The 18,515-nt window shown below is 38.5% G+C and overlaps 1 protein-coding gene across 3 annotated transcripts in view; it reads left to right on the top strand.

Annotated features, from left to right (window-relative positions):
• The first annotated feature begins 3,912 nt into the window (after window positions 1-3,912).
• Window positions 3,913-18,515, top strand: part of SLC35B3 (solute carrier family 35 member B3) — a 37,511-nt gene continuing 22,908 nt past the window's right edge. Inside the window, exons 1-5 of one of the 3 annotated variants that reach the window (XM_069809061.1) lie at window positions 3,913-4,133; window positions 8,676-8,954; window positions 10,295-10,416; window positions 12,344-12,498; window positions 14,047-14,154. In XM_069809061.1, coding sequence (XP_069665162.1) covers window positions 3,933-4,133; window positions 8,676-8,954; window positions 10,295-10,416; window positions 12,344-12,498; window positions 14,047-14,154 — 865 coding nt within the window. In that variant the 5' untranslated portion in view covers window positions 3,913-3,932. Of the gene's footprint in view, window positions 4,134-8,675; window positions 8,955-10,294; window positions 10,417-12,343; window positions 12,499-14,046; window positions 14,155-18,515 lie in introns of those variants that run through there. The other 2 variants (XR_011329138.1, XM_009926349.2) reach the window with 2 other exon arrangements.

The following is an 18,515-nucleotide window of genomic DNA, read 5'->3' as shown; positions in this document are numbered from 1 at the left end:
CTGGGTATTCCATAATCATAGAGCTTTTTGTTACTGTTAAAACTGCAATTTAGTTTCTGAGGCAGTAAAACGGAGTAATACGAGGAATACATTAGAAGAGGTTTTAAAAATTAGGCTAAGAAAAATCACTGCAGCTGGAATTTAAGTACAGAAAATTATAGGAAAGGATTCAGAAAACATTTATTAGAGAAGCCTAAATAACATGTATGTTTTAAGGTAAAATACATGCTTTTTTAAATTGCATTGATATCACAGTACTTAACTAGCCATCCCTAGTCTGGATGGGCACTTATTCCTAATTTTAAAAATATTCCTAGCAAAAAGCCAATCAATTCTTTCTTCTACATGTGCCTTATTTATTTTGTTCTCATTCCACAGCATCTCAGAGTAACGGCAATAAAAACCTGTACAAAGCTGGCAGGAAAATCTTACTGTGAAACATGTGGTATTAAATTACCAGTAACATCATTATATTTGTCAACAGGAGAAGAGAACTGTTGCTCTTCCTCCCTCTTCCCCATGCTACAGAGGTAAACAGCCTCTCTTCTTTCTGCCAATCAAGTTTCTAGGTTCACCTAACTCCCACAAATTCAGCAATGACAAGCCAAAATGCACTTTCATCTAAGCAAATTACTTACCTTTGCATAATACTTAGTTGTCTTGAATGCAAACCCTAAAGCACAATTCACAGAAAACTAGGAGGCTTTGCATGTAATTCCACACCATTTTTGGTAAAGACAATAAACCAGTAAATTACATTGGGTTTAGCCGTATCAAGACTTACAAACTGCATCCTCATTTGCATATATCATGCATAGCACATTCCAAAATTATTTATACAAAGCTAAAAACCACACAGCTCTGAGAGGTGGGTTCAAGCTTTTGAAAGTGGTATTAATTTGCCTTCCATGCTGAAATATAACAAAAAACCCTCATTGTTTCGCTTCATTAACTTCATTTTATTTACCAGCCAGGTGAAAACGTGGATACTTGTGTCACTAATGGTATACCTATGTACCTGTTTCATGGGGAGACATACCTGTATTGGGTAATTTTTGCACACATATGAAATATTTTTTACTCCTTTAAATTCTTAATAGGAACACACGCTATGCCACAAAGATATTACTGTCCATAATCCACTACCAAAAAGCAAGATGTGCACCTGCTAAAAATATTCCAGATTTGTGTTCCCTTCCACAAACAAGAAATGCATAACACCTTTGCTCTCGTTAATTACCAACCTACTGTATAGGGTACAGGTGTACCATTTTACAGCTGAAAAATTAGAAATGCTCATATTCAAAGAGCTGGAAAACAATCTAGGCTAGACAACAAAACCTAGTATGAAGCTAACACTTCTAATTTAGATTGTAGCAAACAAAAGTTCTTGTCAATAAAACTACAGTCAACAGCACTATTGTATATCTTCACTCACATATTCCAGAAGACAGACATAGAATTAAGCTTGTGCACAGAGTAAGCTTCCCTATTGGTACCTTGAGTTGGTCAAGAAGGAGAAGTACAGACAGGCAGCGTGAGAACTTTGATATCTTTAATAGTTCCACTGCCTCTGCTTGTGATGTACAATATCTATTTCCTGGATAAACAGAGAAGTTAAGTCCCCAGAGTCTGAATCCAGTACCTTTCATAAGCCCTAACTTCATTTTTAAAAACGATAAAAGAAAATGTAATTTGCTTTCCAGCTTTACCAGTAATCCATACGTGTTCATATAGCAGACTGCAAAAACATCTGTGAGATCAATAATAAACATCCTACTCGTCGTTCATTCTTCTCCTTTATTTAAAGAGAACATTCCCCAGCATATACCCTGCTTTACACTTTCTCCAGTTTAAATGATGGAATATGGATAAAAGAAATAGAAAAATGCATTGCAAATGGAAAAATGCATGTTCTTTACCAATAGGCAGGAGACCTGCCGAGACTTGACCTTCCAAATCAAGCAGTCCAATTTCTATATTTCTGAATAAATAAAAGTTACAATAAGACAGCAACAAGACTGCAAAGTCTCAGATATTAGGGAATATCAGAATCACATTTGCCAGCATGTCTCTCCTCAACGCTCTGCCTAGTGAAAAGCCCCACACCCCCAGGTTCCTCATTCCAGTTACAGGTTACTTAGTCGATCCCATTTAGTGGTACATTTTGATTTTTCCTTCTATCTGCCTGTTTCCACTGAGTCGTTCAGGCACACTTGACTCCAAATCTTGCCTCCTATGTATTTTAACTTGCCTTCAAATGTCTCAAACATTGTGGACAACTAATCAGTCCACTTATATCTGTAATAGTAAAGATCATTAGAGACGACATATCTAGAGAATTTACCTATAGGAAACAAGAAAATCCCAGCTGACCACGTGCAAGCTTGAATTTATTTAGTCAAATTATTGGGATAGTTACTTCTATCATGGAGACAGCAAAAAGCACCATCCCTACTGTTGCAAAAAAGCACAATTGTTTGCTAAATGTGAAATCCCTTGACCCAGATAGAGGAAATCCAAACCAAGGAGTACTGGAACCTCTCAAGATGGCTTCAGTATTTTCCTCAACAGTCACTAATCCCTTTTTCAGAAACAGCTATGTTGCTGAAAGGTTGGGGGGGGGGGGAGAGTGTCAATTTTTATTTTTTTTTTTAAGTCATTGTCAAGCACACACTTTCTTTTTGGTGTTTGTCACTTAATAAATTTCCCTAAAAATATGGTTTTAAATGCTGGTGCACTTGTTACTACGATCATAATACACACTGATTTACTACAGTAGCACTAGAAAAGGTAGAAGAAAAAACCTGCAACCATAAGAGTTCAAATTTCCCAAACACTACAGGACAATAGCTATGTATGTATGCATACTGTTAAATACTTCCACACACTGTTACTAGAAACACAGCATTTCCATTTTATAGCCTGATATGATTAACAACTAAACTGTATTTTCAAGTTACATCTAATCCATGTATTTTCCCCAAAATGCCTTCAGCTACATTTCTTGTAGAGCTTTTTACTTGATTCTTTTGGCTGTTATGCTCTCTACGCATTTTGCCATTATTGCTCTCATTTACCTTTTCACTTGTCATTATTAAATACTTTTATTATTTTCTTCCTGCAGTCTCAGGTGGAATGATCACAAGGCAGCCTCCCTGTAGAGTAAAATGCGTTTTTGTGATTTTTATGAAGGCAGCAGCTTCACGTGGGTGACTCGCTGCTCCCACTGGAATAGCGGCGCACGAGCCAAACCTCGGAACCAAACTCCTGGCCAAAAGATTCTAAACTATTTCACCGTGCTGCGAAACACACTCGCGTTCCTCCCGGGGCTTATTCCAGTGCGTTCAGGCTCTCCCGCTGGCTGCGGACCTGAAGCAGCGCCTTGCCCGCACCGCGCCTCAGCGGCCCCTGCGGCTGACAGGACACACCCGCACACCTGCCCGCGAGCCACCGGGGCGGCCGTTGGCGGGCGGCCGTTGGCCCCGCCCCGCTCGCGCCCTCACTGAGGCGCCCCCTCCCGCCAAACGGCCGCTACCACCCTCACACCCCCCCGCACCCCCCAGGGGGAGCAGGCAGGCGAGGAATCCCTCAGCGGCGCACACCTAAGCCGGGGGAGGGGGGGAACGACGACCCCGGCTCCTGCCGCCCGGGACAGCTTCCCCACACCGGGAGACGGGCGCTCCGGTTGTGTTCCGGCGGGGCGGAGCGCGTAGCGGAGTTATCCCCTGCACCCCACCCGCCTCCGGGATCCCGCTGTGAAACGCCTCGGCGGCCTCAGCTGGGAGCGGGCAGCCCCGCCCCGCCCCGCGCCGGTGGGCGGTTCCTAATTAAGGGGCCCCGCCCCTAGCCGGGGTGAGGCGGGAGCCGGAGGGTGTCTCTGCCCGTTTCAGGTCGAGTAGCGGAACGCCGAGCTGGGCGGCGCTCTCTCGATGCGCTCGATGCTTGCGCCGACCCCTGGCATCCCCGCCGCCACTTCCGGCGGCGAGCGAGGCTGGCGGGAGGGAGTGAGGGGAGCGGGACGGGCGCAGCGGCGGCGGCGGGCGGAGGAGGACGACGGTCGGCCGCTGCCGCCGTGCCCCTCCTCCCCTGCGCCTCCTCCTCCCCCGCCGCACAGGTACGGGGTGGGGCCGGTCTGCTCTTCCCCCCCCCCCCCCCGCACCGGGGGCGAGCGGGAGGAGGCGGGGTCGCTTCCTGGGGAGCGCCGCCCGGCACCGGGGCGGGGGCCGGCCATGGGCGCGACGGTGAGGAGCGCGGGGGGCCGGGGGAGGTGCTGGGCCCGGCGGGCTCCGAAGCAGCGATGCGTTCCCTTCCCCGGTGGGAGCGGCGAGCGAACGGCGGCCTGTCTTGGCTCGACCCGCCTCTGTCCCGGCCCTGCCCGGGGCAGCCGGCGGGTGCTCGGGTAAAGCCACGTCCGTCCGGGCCTCGGGGCGTGGCGTGGGCCGGCCCCCGGCTGCTCGGCTGGCGGAGGGCTGGGCGCAGGCCAGCGGGCAGGAAGGAAGCTGCGGGGATCGTGCGGGTCCCTGTCCCCCTTCCCACCTGTGCCTCCGGGGCAGGAGGAGTCAGGACCAGGTACCACCAAGCGAAGGATCTGCTCGGGCTGCCGACAGACGTACGTTTGCGTCCCGGTAGCCCGGAGGGTGCCTGTTAGGGTACCAGCTGCCGTCCTGCCACCGAGCGTTGGTGGAATTGGCTCCGAAGGAAAATGGGTCTTGGCCGGGGACAGCGGGGAATTTGCCTTGCGTGGCTCATGCGAGCGGTTTTTCTGAGAGTGCCGAGATGCTAGTTGCTGCCATACTGATCTTTTTAATGGATGTTCTTCAGGCTTTAAAAAAAAAAAAAGCCTCAGCGCCTTCATAATGGGTTTTTTCCATGCTTGGCGTACAAGTCGTTAACTTTCTGGAGGCCAAAGAAACGCTGTGTTTCTAGTTACTTGTTCATTTGCTTTTTTCATGTAATAATCACTGTATTCTACTTGTGTACTAGGTTAAAGTCTTGCTCTGCATGGGACTTTTTTTCAAAGGGGCAGGAACAAAAAGTCTTTGATCTAAAGAATGTGTTTACATTTTTACACAGAGGAGGAAAAAAAGGAGGGGAATATGCTACTTTATACACATCAGGACAGCTCTTAAGCCACTTAACTCTTCATAAAACAGATTCTTGCTTGCATGTTTGTTCAAAAAGTGAACCAGTTGCTTGAAGGGATTTTGTGTGAGCAGGATGAATAGCATTTTTGATACTTAGAAAATAACAGTTTGAGAAGTCACAGTGGACTTCAGAAGAGTTCTGTCACTGTTGGTAATGAAATTACTTGGTGGAGAGTGTTTCAAATGGATACATATATTTACAGTTTCTTCAGTTGTTAAATAATGTTCCTTGAAATGTTTCTTGAAAGTGGTAATTTTTTCATTTCCTTTAGAACATAATAGGGAAAAAACAATTACTATGCATCATCCTCTTATGGATGGCCTTGGGCGTGACTAGAGCTATCAGTGTTGTTTCTTACTATTTTAGTGGTAGACTCAGTAATTTGCAAGGAATTAAATGGACAGATTGTAAAAACTGATGGAGTTCCTGAGGAAATATTTTGAATATAAATAGTTGAAAATCAGAAAAATTGTGTTAATTGTGGTGTGGGTTAACACCATTAGGCAGCTGAACACTACACAGCTGCTTGCCCACTTTCCCCCTCACCCCCAGAGGGATGGGGGAAGAGGACAGGAAGAGTAACAGCAAGAAAACTTATGGGTTGAGATAAAAATTGTGTAAGAAGTGGAGGAAAAGTGGAGAAAGAGAGACAGAAAACAAAACAGGTAACATAAAGGCAGTCACTCCTCCCACAGGTAGAAGGCAGCCCAGCCAGTTCCTGAGCAAAAGATGGCTAACCTCCCTAAACCCCTTCCTCTTGCTTTTTATTGCTGAGCATGATGCTTTATAGCGTGGAATATCTCTGGTTATTTCAGGTCATCTGTCTGGTTGTGACCCCTCCCACCCTCTTGCACAAAGCCCAGTCTGTTCGCTGTGGGGGGCAGAGGGAGAAACAGAAAAGGGCTTGATGCTGTGCAAGCTCTGCTCAGCAACAGCTGAAACATTAGTGTATTATCAGCATTGTTTTGGTCACAAATCTAAAATGCAGCACCATACAGGCTGCTATGAAGAAAATAAACTCCATCCCAGCCAGACCCGATATGTAAATACACTTGTTATTGTTTCTTCTTCCCTCTACTTCTTTTGATTGTAACACAGGTATTAAACAAATAATACCTAAATTAGTGGCCAGAGTGGAAAATATAGGTACAAAACTGCATTATACAATTCACTTCATTTTGGACTCTTGAAGCACACATGACTGTACATGGCTGTGTCTTCTGCTGGGCATACATCATTCTTTGTCTTTCAGCTTAGGTGAAAAATGAGGCTCCCATTACTTCTGCATTTCTTGTTCCTGCTAAGAAAGTGTGACATTAACAAATGCTGTGTGCCTATTAAGAGGAAGTGTACACTGGACAGGAAAGAGCTGAACAGGCCGCAATGAAAATACCAGTTCAGCTAAGAAGTCAGCAATGGATAGATTGATTTCTAAATACATTCTTTCCTTCATGGTGATTTGTTCCTTGGGCTTGAACATGGAAGTCTTAACTTTGCATGCAGTTCTTCTAGGAAGAGTAGCAATTCATATCCTGGTTTAGTGACCAAGTAAGGATCACTGAGTGTCTTCTACAGGAACCTTTATTCTGCTTTCCATAGTGGTGGAACACTAAACACAGGACTAAAGGGGACTGCTCAGTCGTCATACCCAATCTTAACAGCGCCGCATAACTGCTTTCATAAACTTCACCTTAAACAGAGTTCAGTTGTTCCTTCTTTCATTTTGAGGCTGCTCTAGAATACAGATAGTCTAGGGATGAAAAGGTAGTTTCTAGTAAAGTTTGTTCATGATCACTTCGTGCCCATTTGCTCTTACTCTACTGTCCTTAAAATTAGAATGATTCTTCCTCCTTAGTGGTAACCCCTGTGATACTTTTATTGAAAGCAAGTCTATTTTCTTTTCATCAGGGTTTTGGTAGGCTAGACAAATTATGCTTTCATCTTATTTTGGTTCATAAGATGGGCAATCTGTTCCTCCAGCCTGATAAGCTTTTTTTGCAGTTGCTCTTGAATCTGTCTTTGAGGGTTATCAGAACTCTGTATGATATTGTACATGAAGGCTTGCTAGTGCCTCATTGCATGACATCGGTACTTTTCTGTTTTTACTGAAAAAAGTGTACTTAAACTTTTTCCATTCTTTTTTTTATGGCTACCTCATTTTGGGATTAGCTAACAATCCACAAGGGTAAGCTTTCTACCTCTCACTTTTGGTTTTCAACTGAAGAGCTCTGAATTTAAACACAAATAATTATTATAGTCTTTAAACTCCTGTTACAGTCCCTGAGGTATTCTTTCAGAACTTTAATAGCAGTCTTGTTCCAACTTGATAGTAGGTTGTATCAAAAAAGGTAACATAACCACATTGCAAGTTTTATACTAATCCTTCATTTTTCAGCTAAACATGTAATTTCTTATATTGCATAATAAATTACCATTGTCCATGAAGATTACATTTACTACATTATTGCATGATCTAGCTTTTTTATACTAGCACATTTTCCATTTAGAAACAGTTTAAAAACAGGGAAAAGCGTTTTTTATACATGTATGATGAGAAGAAATATTTTTGACCTGCAGAAAACAAACTGAGTAGTTGAGACAAACAGAATTTAATTACTGACTGCTCACTGAACTAGGTGCTGACCTACACTTAGAAATCTTGGGATAACTGACTGACCAGTGTGTTTTATCTTGAGGCTGAAAAGAAAAAAAAAAAAGCCTCAAACATCATACTCTCTGCTGAGCTGGAGAAAAGAATTATTTGCTTCTTAATCTACTAAGCTGATAAAGTCCTTCTCCAGGCTTCAGTTATCCATTTTTTTTCCCATTACATGTGGAAATGGCTGCATGTAGTTAATATTAAAAAGATTGCCATACCACAGACCTCATCAGATAACCAATCTAATTTCTGAGACTGGCTTCTTAATCTTGTTTCCATTTTCATGTTCTTTTCCTCAGAAGTGTTTGAGAAATAGTGAGTAAATGTGAGAATGAGGAGATAACTTCTTCCAGTTCAACACTTCTGACCAATCTTAGGCTCAAACATGTAGTTTTTAGTAAGACTTCCCATCTAGTGGACTAGTCTGGTATATTTCACTGCGAAATGAAGTAAAATAGACAGAACCACAGTGCTTCAGTACCAGTTCTTTCATTGTGATTTGATCATGGGGATCACTTGTCTCCCAAGCAGTCAGTCCTGTAAGTACTGACATAAAAGGGCTAGTTTGAGCTATTATGAAACTGAAGCTGGTTTTCTACTGCTGATGTTTTGGGGTTTGTTTGTTTGTTTTGTAGAGTGTAGGAATACCACCTCCCACATGAAGCAAAAGTGCTTTCACAAAGTGTTGGCCTCTGATATTAACTGATGTTAACTTTGGACATCAGAAAAGATAAATAAAATTTGTGAATTAAAAATAATCCAACAAAACTTAAAATTTTATAATTTTCCATATCAATGTCACATTTGTTTACTGTTATTGTTGGAAGGCTGTATGTTGTATCTTATCTGACTTCAGCATTTCTTTCAGCTTTCAGACAGAGGACACACAGAAAGAGAAGAGCAGAAAGAAGATAACAATAGCACCGAATGCAACGAACTAGGAATCATGGATCTGAAATTTACTTCATCAAGAAAATACATTTCCATCAGTGTACCTTCCAAATCTCAAACTATGTCTCCTCATATCAAATCAGTAGATGATGTTGTAGTTCTTGGCATGAATCTCAGCAGATTTAACAAACCTACTCAATTTTTCATCTGTGTTTCTGGAGTTTTTATGTTTTATCTAATCTATGGATATTTACAGGTAAACACTATGAACTTGTCTTGGGCCAATTCTTCCTACCCCTTTTCTTTTTCAATAGCATAATAATATTGTATGTATTTAATACGTATGGGCATTTAAAATAGAAACTGATTACAAAGTCAAGCTTTCAGAATTGAAGAGCAGTAAGTAATTGTATAATGTAAGATTCCATTATAGTTCATGTGCCTATAAGGTTTGGTTCAGTTAGACTTTCATAACTTGATCTTTTACTTCTATGTGCAAGATATACCTTTCAATATTGTTTTGAATGTGTATTTTTTAAGTGTGATTTCATAGTCTTCTGAAAACAAACCAATTGTAGAACCATACAGACTGACATGTAAGTCTTCACTGGTGTTGAAACCTTTAGGATCTCCTTGAGTTCTGCGAGTGCCATACAGTAATAGTAGCCTATTGTTCTTTCTGCTGTCCCTTCAGGACAGAGCTGAAACATGTGCTATGGTTGGTTGTTAAGCAGAAGCATAATGTTTATGCCATTTTAGTTAAACATTTCTCTTCCTGCTAACCTTTTCTCTTTTAGCTTGAGCAGCTACATTTCTGTTCCTTTTTAAAATTTTTTTTAGGTTCAATGAGTCTTCTCAATAAAGCAGTGATTTAAAAAGTTAATGATTAAAAATCACCATGTTTCCAATGCAATTTTCAAAAACAGCTGAGAAGTTTGTTAAAGTTACTTCCAAAGAGTTATTGGTAATTGAAAGCAGAATCTCAAAAAGGAAAATATTAGGTAGCCTTTTGTTTCTATAACTGACACATCTACATAATTCTATATGCAGTGCATGTATTTTTCCATAACAAATTGCTCTGGTTTTGGATGTTCTACAGCCTGCAAATTTATAAAATCACAAATGATGTTTAATGTAGGCACTCAAAATATTAGATGCCCATTCCTGAGAGATGAAAATTAGCAGTAAATATGTCTGTTAGAGAAAGTTTGCATTTAATTTATTGTGAGCTATTTATACATTCTGCATAAAAACAGTCTACTGAAGTAAATGAACTGAAAACCAACTGAAAAGCAGTCAGGAAACCGTCTGTAATTTGAGATAAATATTAATGCATCAAGTATATTCCCTTGATGAATCTATCCATTAATTTCAGTGGATTTACACTAGCAGTAAATTTTCTCATTGCATTTTAGAGAACCTGAATTGTCTTTTTCAATACTTTGCAAGTTGTGTATGGCAGGTAAATTTTAGTTAATAACCAGCAGCTGCAAAGGCTGGATTTGGATGTACATGAAGAAAAAAAATCTGTTGATTTTGTTTTGAGTTAATATTTTGGTGTATGTATGTGACCTTGGTGGGTTTTTGTTTTTATAGGAATTGATATTTTCAGTGGAAGGTTTTAAACCTTTTGGTTGGTACCTCACTTTAGTGCAGTTTGGATTTTATTCCATTTTTGGACTAATAGAATTGCAGTTGATTCAGGACAAAAGGAGAAGGTATGTGTTTTTCCAAGCATTTTACCCACTGTCCATCAAACTAGAAGCGTTTGATATTTATGGTAAATTTAACTTCTGTTGTTTGAATGTGAATACTGTGAGGCATTGGTAGCAGTTACATAGTTAAAATAATGTGAATTTATTGCACAATATTAGAAAATGTTTTATAAGCACCTGCTTAGATTTCAGACCTGTAAATAGTCTTGTTGACTCTACTGTCACTCTGTCGCACTTACAGAGCATATTCTATCCATAAGGTAGCTGATACAGACTGACTCATCTATGTGTTACTTGGGATTATCGTGTCTAGAACAGGGTCAACTGCACTTCACAGCACTTGAAACCATCTGTCACTGAATACCTTTCCCTCTCAAACCTTGGTACCTCCTCAGCAAGAGGTTCCTCTAACATGCTATGCATCATGGAGAGTGTCAGAGGTCTGCTCTCTGTTTGCCATGTGGCTGTGTAGGTTTGCTTCAAAGGATGTGCTTGGGTTTTGCATTTTTCATTTAAGATAGCACTCCTAACACCCTGCCATAAAATTATTCTGTTTTCACTGCAGTTGACCAAGGAGATTGTTGCTGTTTTGAATCCTGTGGATAATGGGATAGTTTGATCTGACTCAGTGTGGCCATTCTATGGCTTCCTGTATATTGAGGCCCTCTGGAAGCTTGGATAGAGGCTGTCATGGTGTACATGAATCTTAAAATTGCTTTGAAGCATTATGTCTTAGTTGACCATAACTAGTTTTCCTTACCTGTAGTCAACCTTGGCTGATTGTGCATATACTGATTTTAGGTGATAGAATTCTTTTTTACCCAAATAACGTAATTTTGATAAATCATTCTTTTTATTGTGAGCACTGACAGCTTATATTTCAAGTTATCTAACGTTTTGAGATGCATCAGATAATATTGCGTTGTTACCTTTTGGGTGTTCTGTAACTAGTATTTAGGTTTTGATTACCAAATAGTTGCTAATGCTTACAGAGCATGACCCTGTAAGTAAGTTACGTTGGAAATGCAGATCTTAAATATATTTTACATTTTATTTTCTAACCTAAGCATCTTATTGTAGACAAAAAAAAAAAAAATCTATTTCCTGATTTTTGTGCAGAAATCTGTTTCTTAAATTTTAAATTTTTTTTGCATGCCTCGGAGTATGCCTACATCACATAATGAGTTACAGATAAGACAGAGTTACAGCAAGATATCTCCTTATGTTGCTTAATGTGGCTCTGACTATGCATAAAAAATAGCTGAACATATGCACAACAATAATTGTAAAAAATCACTTCAGAAAGTGAGCACAGCGATTGCTAAAAATTACTGTTGGGTCATCTGCTGTCAGGTGATAATTTCATGAAATTGCAAACAATACATCTGAAAATGTTCAACAAGCCCCTCCATTCATGATATCTGAATCACTTCTCTCTTAGTTCTGCTGAGTTTTATAAAACAATGGTATTTTTTTTTCAACTTTCTTCATTCCAAAATATGTAAATGTTCATGTGAAAACTTCACCAAAAAAATTGACACAGTGACCATGACAGGTCTAAGATTCAGGATATCTTGGTATACCATTCTTTTGTGTTTCCTTTGACAAATAACCTGAAGCCTTTGTCTTGATTCTTCTGTAAATAATATACCTTCTCAGAAGGAGGTTAAAGAATTACTGCTTGAATACTTCATGAGTCATGAAGTCTTTATTGTCTTGTATTTGAATACTGTTTATTAGCAGTAATTGAAAGAAATGAAATTTGAAATCAGTCATTTATGTGAGCTTTTAAATTTCTATTTCGGAATGAAATTCAGTGAGAAAGATGGTCAAGTTGTATTACAAACATATTCCTTTATCTAAATTTTCCAAGCTAAATCTCCTCTAGATGAGTCTGTAATACCAAGATGCGTATGTTTATATTTTATAGAATTCCTGGCAAAACCTACATGATAATAGCGTTTTTAACAGTGGGAACTATGGGTTTGTCAAATACCTCTTTAGGATATCTGAATTACCCTACTCAAGTCATCTTCAAGTGCTGTAAGCTGATTCCAGTTATGATAGGCGGGGTTTTTATACAAGGTAAGTGTTAGTCTTGCTATTAGATAATTTTTTTTGTTGTTTCATTGGGAGGCAGTTGTGTATGGAATCCTGTACTTTGTTAAATTCTGCTGAGGCCCTTGGATAGACAGGGACAGGTAGCATTTTTCCTATAGGAGAAGGAATGGGAATTTCTGAAGCATCTTCTCAGAAAATGTACAAAAAGAATTAGATGAACAGAAAATGTGGGGAGAAAAGGAAGTTGTACAGGTCACTTGCAAATCTTCATTTCTGTGCAGGCTTTCTTAATTTTTAAGTAATATAACTTTTTTTTCCTAAACCAAATCAGTTCATAAATGAAACCTTTTCAATACTGAAATGGAAAACAAAAAAAAATCCAGCCATGATTCCCAAAGAAGTCCCTACTCTTCTTGCTTGAAAAGCTTGATTCCTAAATTCCTAATTAAAATTCCTGAATTTTGAATAAATGTTTAATCAGATATACACCTGACTTTACATATCTTTGACTAGCCCTAAAGTCATAGTTCATATTCCAAGAACATAAAAAGGGGTCTGGAGAACAACAGATAAAGACTATAGTTAAGTGAAGAAACATACTTCAGTATTTCTGGATTTAGAAGACTTAAGTATATTATAGAAGTTCAATACACAAGGATTCATTAAGTCATTAAAGCTCTGCATGGGCAAGTGTTATGGAACAGAATCTAGAATGTTTTATTTCTGGTTTTGTAGTTAATTCTGGCCTTCTAGTTGCAATAGAAAGCTGAACTTTCAGAGGAGGTTACAAGTTTACATATGTCCATGCACGCACAGTATTTACCTTTTATTAGTAGTTATTTTGTATCATTTTAATACAGAGAGACTGGTATTCCTTTAAAGCTTTGTGAAACTTTATGTTGTGTTGTAGTAGCATTGTATTCTCAGAAGCTGCGATTTATTGTTATTGTTGTTATTATTATTATTATTAAAAATTCAGTTAAAATTCTCAATTCAAAAATGTTCCCTTGGAAGCTTATATTGAAAGTACAGCTTCTGGGAAATGAGTATATTATTTCAAACAAGATACACTAACTCCTGCCTTTTCATTTCCCTACTCTCTTCATTTTTCTACCCCCCTCCACATCCCGTCTCTCCCAAACTAAAAGACAATGTAGGGTTCCAAAAGTACGCAAATAATCTGTTAGCATTTGGGAATGACTTCTCTCTAATCAATAAAGGCAGCCAAAATGTCTTGCATGAGGGAAAAATCTTAAGAAAACATCTAGGCTGTCCTGAAGTTGCTGAGATGGTATTTTGTCAGGGAGGATGTGCTTTATGTCATTAGGAGTAAAATGAAAACTGACCACAAGAATTAGATATTATCTGTTAAGATCTTCTTCCATGTTAGTAACTGCTGTTGTAGAAGAAATTAATTCCCGTCATGAAAGGCCAGAGCATCAAGTCTTCTGCTTAAGTAAAAGAATGACATTGGAACAGTTTTTCCTTTGCCTTCTAATCTGCTAAACAGGATAAATGTTAAATTCTGAGTGTGTTAACAGTCCATTCATGTTGTTTGTATTGCTTTTGTAGGAAAACGTTATAATATTGCAGATGTGTCTGCTGCCCTATGTATGAGTCTTGGATTAATATGGTTTACTTTAGCTGACAGCACAGTTGCACCAAACTTCAACTTGACAGGTAAAGATAAATTACATGTTAGAGTTTAACAAAATGCTTGGGTTTTTCCTACAATAAGTGTTCCATAGAAATTCTGAGAGTTCTTGGTGGAGTGCCTTCAGGTATCGTACGGAAAATGCAGGTTTCATTGTAGCTTTGCACTAGTAGAACTGTATCTGTGGCAGAAGAGGCCTTTATTCTGTTAGTTTTCAGGTTCTTAAATTTTCTGGAAATTCCACCCTTTAGGTTGAAATGTCTTATGCTTGTTCTCAAGAAATACTTAACTTCCCAGTAGATATGTTAAAATAAATGTGATAAAATTCGGTTTGATGATTTTAAAACTTCAAAAGTTTAGTTGTCTTTTCTAAAAGGTCTTATGTCTTTTTCCATTTCAGAACCATTTACTTTATATTAATTCACGGTCTCACTCAGATTTGCTGTAATTCTTAGTTGGAGTGCCCACATTCTAACTTTTCTATACTGTGTAAAATCAGAATCAAAGAAAAGATTTTAACCTGCTTGGGTTTAAAAACTTCATTGAATTTCTTTCTCAAATGACAAGGGAGAATTGGTTATTCATAAAATCCATGCTATTTACTTGGCCAGTGTTTGGATTAATACCGAACCTTGAAAAGCTTTTGAATATTCAACTTTTAATGTATTCTTCTTTTGAAATTCTGAGATTAGTTACCACAACTGTTATGACAGACATTCAGTGCGAAACCTTTCTTTCTTAATAGTGAAGGCACTGATTTAAAAGTTTTGTTCCTAAAAGTAATGATAAATTCTCAATTTTACGGAAAAGACTTTTTGTCCTCACAAAGTATGATTTCATATAGTGTTAGTAATGATCAATTTGTGATGTCTAAACTGTATATGTCTTTTGCTTTGCTCATAAATTAATTCTCATGCCTTTTAATGTAATTTTAGTGCTACTGGCAGTGGAAGAAATCAGAAAAATATGTGAATTATGTAAACTGCTGTGCATTTAATGTGTTTGTGTGGTATCACTGGGTGGCTACATGAAAAAAAAAACATTTTGAGTACAGTATGATGTTGGTAAGCATGTAATGATATTCTAGTGTTTCTGATATATAGATTATGTTAACCATTACAGCTATTTTTTACTATAGTCTCTAAGTGCATTCACATGTTAATATATTCCTTTTGTAAAATTTGAATGGTTTTAAATATGTGCTATGACTTAATTCTGAAAAGATTGGGAAAGTTGATTCTTCAACTGTATGGGATAAGCTAAAGTGCAGCAAATGTAGTGAAGTTCTGATGCCCTCAAAGATCTGCAAAACACAAGATAAAAAAATTTTAAATGTCTTCAGAGAATAAACAGGGTTGTGTTTCATTATTAATTTATTTTTAACACTTCAAGTCTGTATATATCGAAGCTTCAAGCACTATCATTTGGAGGAAGTTAGTTCTGTGAAAACAGAATATAGAACTAGAATTCAAAAGTCTGGATGTCTCCTTAGGAAGGTGATTCAAAATTCTCCTGCTCACCTTCCGAGAAGGTTCTTTCTGTTTTTCTCTGTTCCCTCTTGCCTGTTTTGTTTCATTCCCATGTCACTTAATTTAACCAGAAGAAATTTTTCATGTGGGAATGGTGGAATTTTTCCATTTCTTGGATGAATTAGGAGATCAATGGACCCTTCCTTCAAGAAATGTACTGATTTTTGGTATTGCAGAAATAAGTAGCTGCCAAAGTGTAAAACCAGTGATAAGAATTATTAAAAACTTTGCTTACTTTGCAAAATGGTATATTCTTTTGAATAATTACACTTTTCTTGATGTAAATCACAGAATAAGAACTGAAAGCAGAGAGGCAGAATTTAATTTTGTATGTTCATAGAGGATCTTCAAAGAAATAACGAAGTATTTAAGGATATTAAAACTTTCAAAACCATAAGCAGCAAACTAAATGTTAAACTTCAGAATTACTGTTTTCTAAAGTTGCAGTGTTATGTTACTGCTTATGTACTGCCCCATAAATTCCTGAGTTGGTTCCAGTGATTTATGCACATTTATGTAGAACTGTTTCCATGCAAACTAGTATGAGTCTAGCATGATTTCACAGAACTTCTGCTAACTTGATAAGAAGAAAGCCATTTACGTTTCACAGTTCTAAGAGAGCAAAACTATGCTGTGAGGTTAAACAAAACACATAATCTTTGTTTTCTGATGCAAATACTAAAAATGGAGCATGAAGAGATGTAAAATACTATCTGGATGAACGATTTTGCAAGTCTGTTTTGGGGTTTTGGATTTGGGTTTTTTTCCTTTTTTCCTGCTATTGAAATCTAATCTCAGTATTGCTTGACCAAAATAGGAATCTACACAGATTTTGTTTACACATGAAAGAGGTCAGCCAAGAAAACAGAAACTATCTCCTGCCAGAACAGGTACATATTTGTAGCTAAGGAAGAGATATACTTTTCAAGATGGGAGTTGGTGCCAAGAGCTCAAAGCATCTCCTAGCATTATCAAATTGGAGAGGTAGTGGTAGATATCCTAAACCACTGTGAATAATAGATACAGGACTTCCAAAAGAGAAACCAGAAGAGAAGCGTGTGCAGGAGGAGACAGTCATGAAATATTGGTGCTATGGGAACTTCTGCTGTTCTGGCATTACAGGTGCAAGTGGAAATTAATTATTTTCAGTGAAGACAGTAAAAATATCAATTGCATGCAAATTCTTCCACCCTAGACTGGTTGTACCAGTACAGGTTAGTCTTTTGCAGACTGAGGTGTTTTGTCCTTAGCTTCACTGTTGTTAAGATGATATTACTTGGTTAGCTACCTCTACTGTGCCTTCTAATCTTATGTATGGCAGGCTTCTAAAATGTGGAGTATTAAAGAGGTCTCAATGGTCAGGTAAACTCCAAATGACTCACTAGTCTAACATAACACATTTTTGTGGTGGGGATTGCAAGTGTGAGAATGTATTGTTGAGGATACGTAAATATCCAATAGCTTATAAATGTATAAGCAGTGTTAATATTTTAATGACTTCAAGCATCACATTAATAGTGTAAAATACAAACTAATGTAGTGTTTCAGTCAAGTCTGTTGATGCAAGACCTCCAGGTTTAATTTCTTTTGGAACTAATTTAGGATCAGTACTTCCAATCATTTTTACTTATGCTTTACATACTACATAACGTTACTGGTCTCATTCATGGCTTTGCTGCTGCTACTTGGCAGGTGCAGCGCTATCACAATGAGTGGAACAATTCTCTTCCTACTCCAAACTGTGTATGTACATACTATTAACACTTGTCTTGTCCCTACATTTCTCCTTTCCTTGTGCACTTGCACTTCAGATTCCAGGTAACCTTTTCATTTCAGTCCAGTGTTGAACCCGTGCATTTGTCCAGTGATGTGCCTGGGCCATTAAGCACTGCTGCAACAAGCATGATGGGGAACACAGATGGAGACCTGCTCAGTCAACTTTACAGAAGTGATCTGTAGCAAGGCTATTGCTGAGCTAGAGGTGTTGTTATACCTTTGGACCAGAGTTGAAGCCATGTAGTTAATATATCTATACTGTGGTCTTTAGCATAACTAATATTATTCAGGTTATCATGTCATTTCCAATTCCTGATAACTTAGAATAATGAAGAGTCTTTTTCTGTTGCTTCAGTTGCATAAGTCTAGCCTGGGAAAGGAAATGGTTCCTAAACTAAAAATGCTGGTTTGGAAGCTCACATATATCCAGAAGTTTGCCAAGGAGGTGCCACCTTAAACTTCATTGGTCTTAAAACAGTTAAATCTTTCAATTCTGAAAATCCTAGGAGCTGGGATTTTTTTTTCCCTGTGTCAGGAGCTTATACTCCATTTGGTCCATCAGAATGCCTTTTTTGAGACCTCTAATTATTACATAAGAACAATATTAAGAAAACATAACACTGCTTGTTTCTAGTCTTCCATTCCTCATTCTTCCCTGACACGGTATTTTAAGGAACCAAGACTAGACCAGACAGTAAACATGATTCTGATGACTAATACCTTCTGTAATGTACACTTAGAAAAAGTGGTATTTCAACCTGTGTGCATCTTTAAATACAACAGTTGCTACAGTTGTAAAAGAATTGAAGTTTGGAGGTTGGGAAATGAATTGTGAGTGGCATGGATAAAGAGTTATTAATTTTTGTTATTGGAAAGCTGATTACATTATTGACTGTGTAGTGACTTTGTTATGAACAAATATGGTAACCTGAAAACCACGGGTTTTGTACCTGAACAGTAGTTTTTTAAAACTAGTATTTCAGTAATGAAAGATTTCCATTGTGAATCCTCTTGCATTTGTTTTACCACTACATCTAACATTTCTCTTTGCCTTTGTCAGGAAAAATAATCTAGGATTAACT

Source organism: Haliaeetus albicilla, chromosome 21, assembly GCF_947461875.1.
Source record: "Haliaeetus albicilla chromosome 21, bHalAlb1.1, whole genome shotgun sequence".
NCBI lineage: Eukaryota > Metazoa > Chordata > Aves > Accipitriformes > Accipitridae > Haliaeetus > Haliaeetus albicilla.
This window is presented reverse-complemented; position numbering and strand designations above follow the sequence as displayed.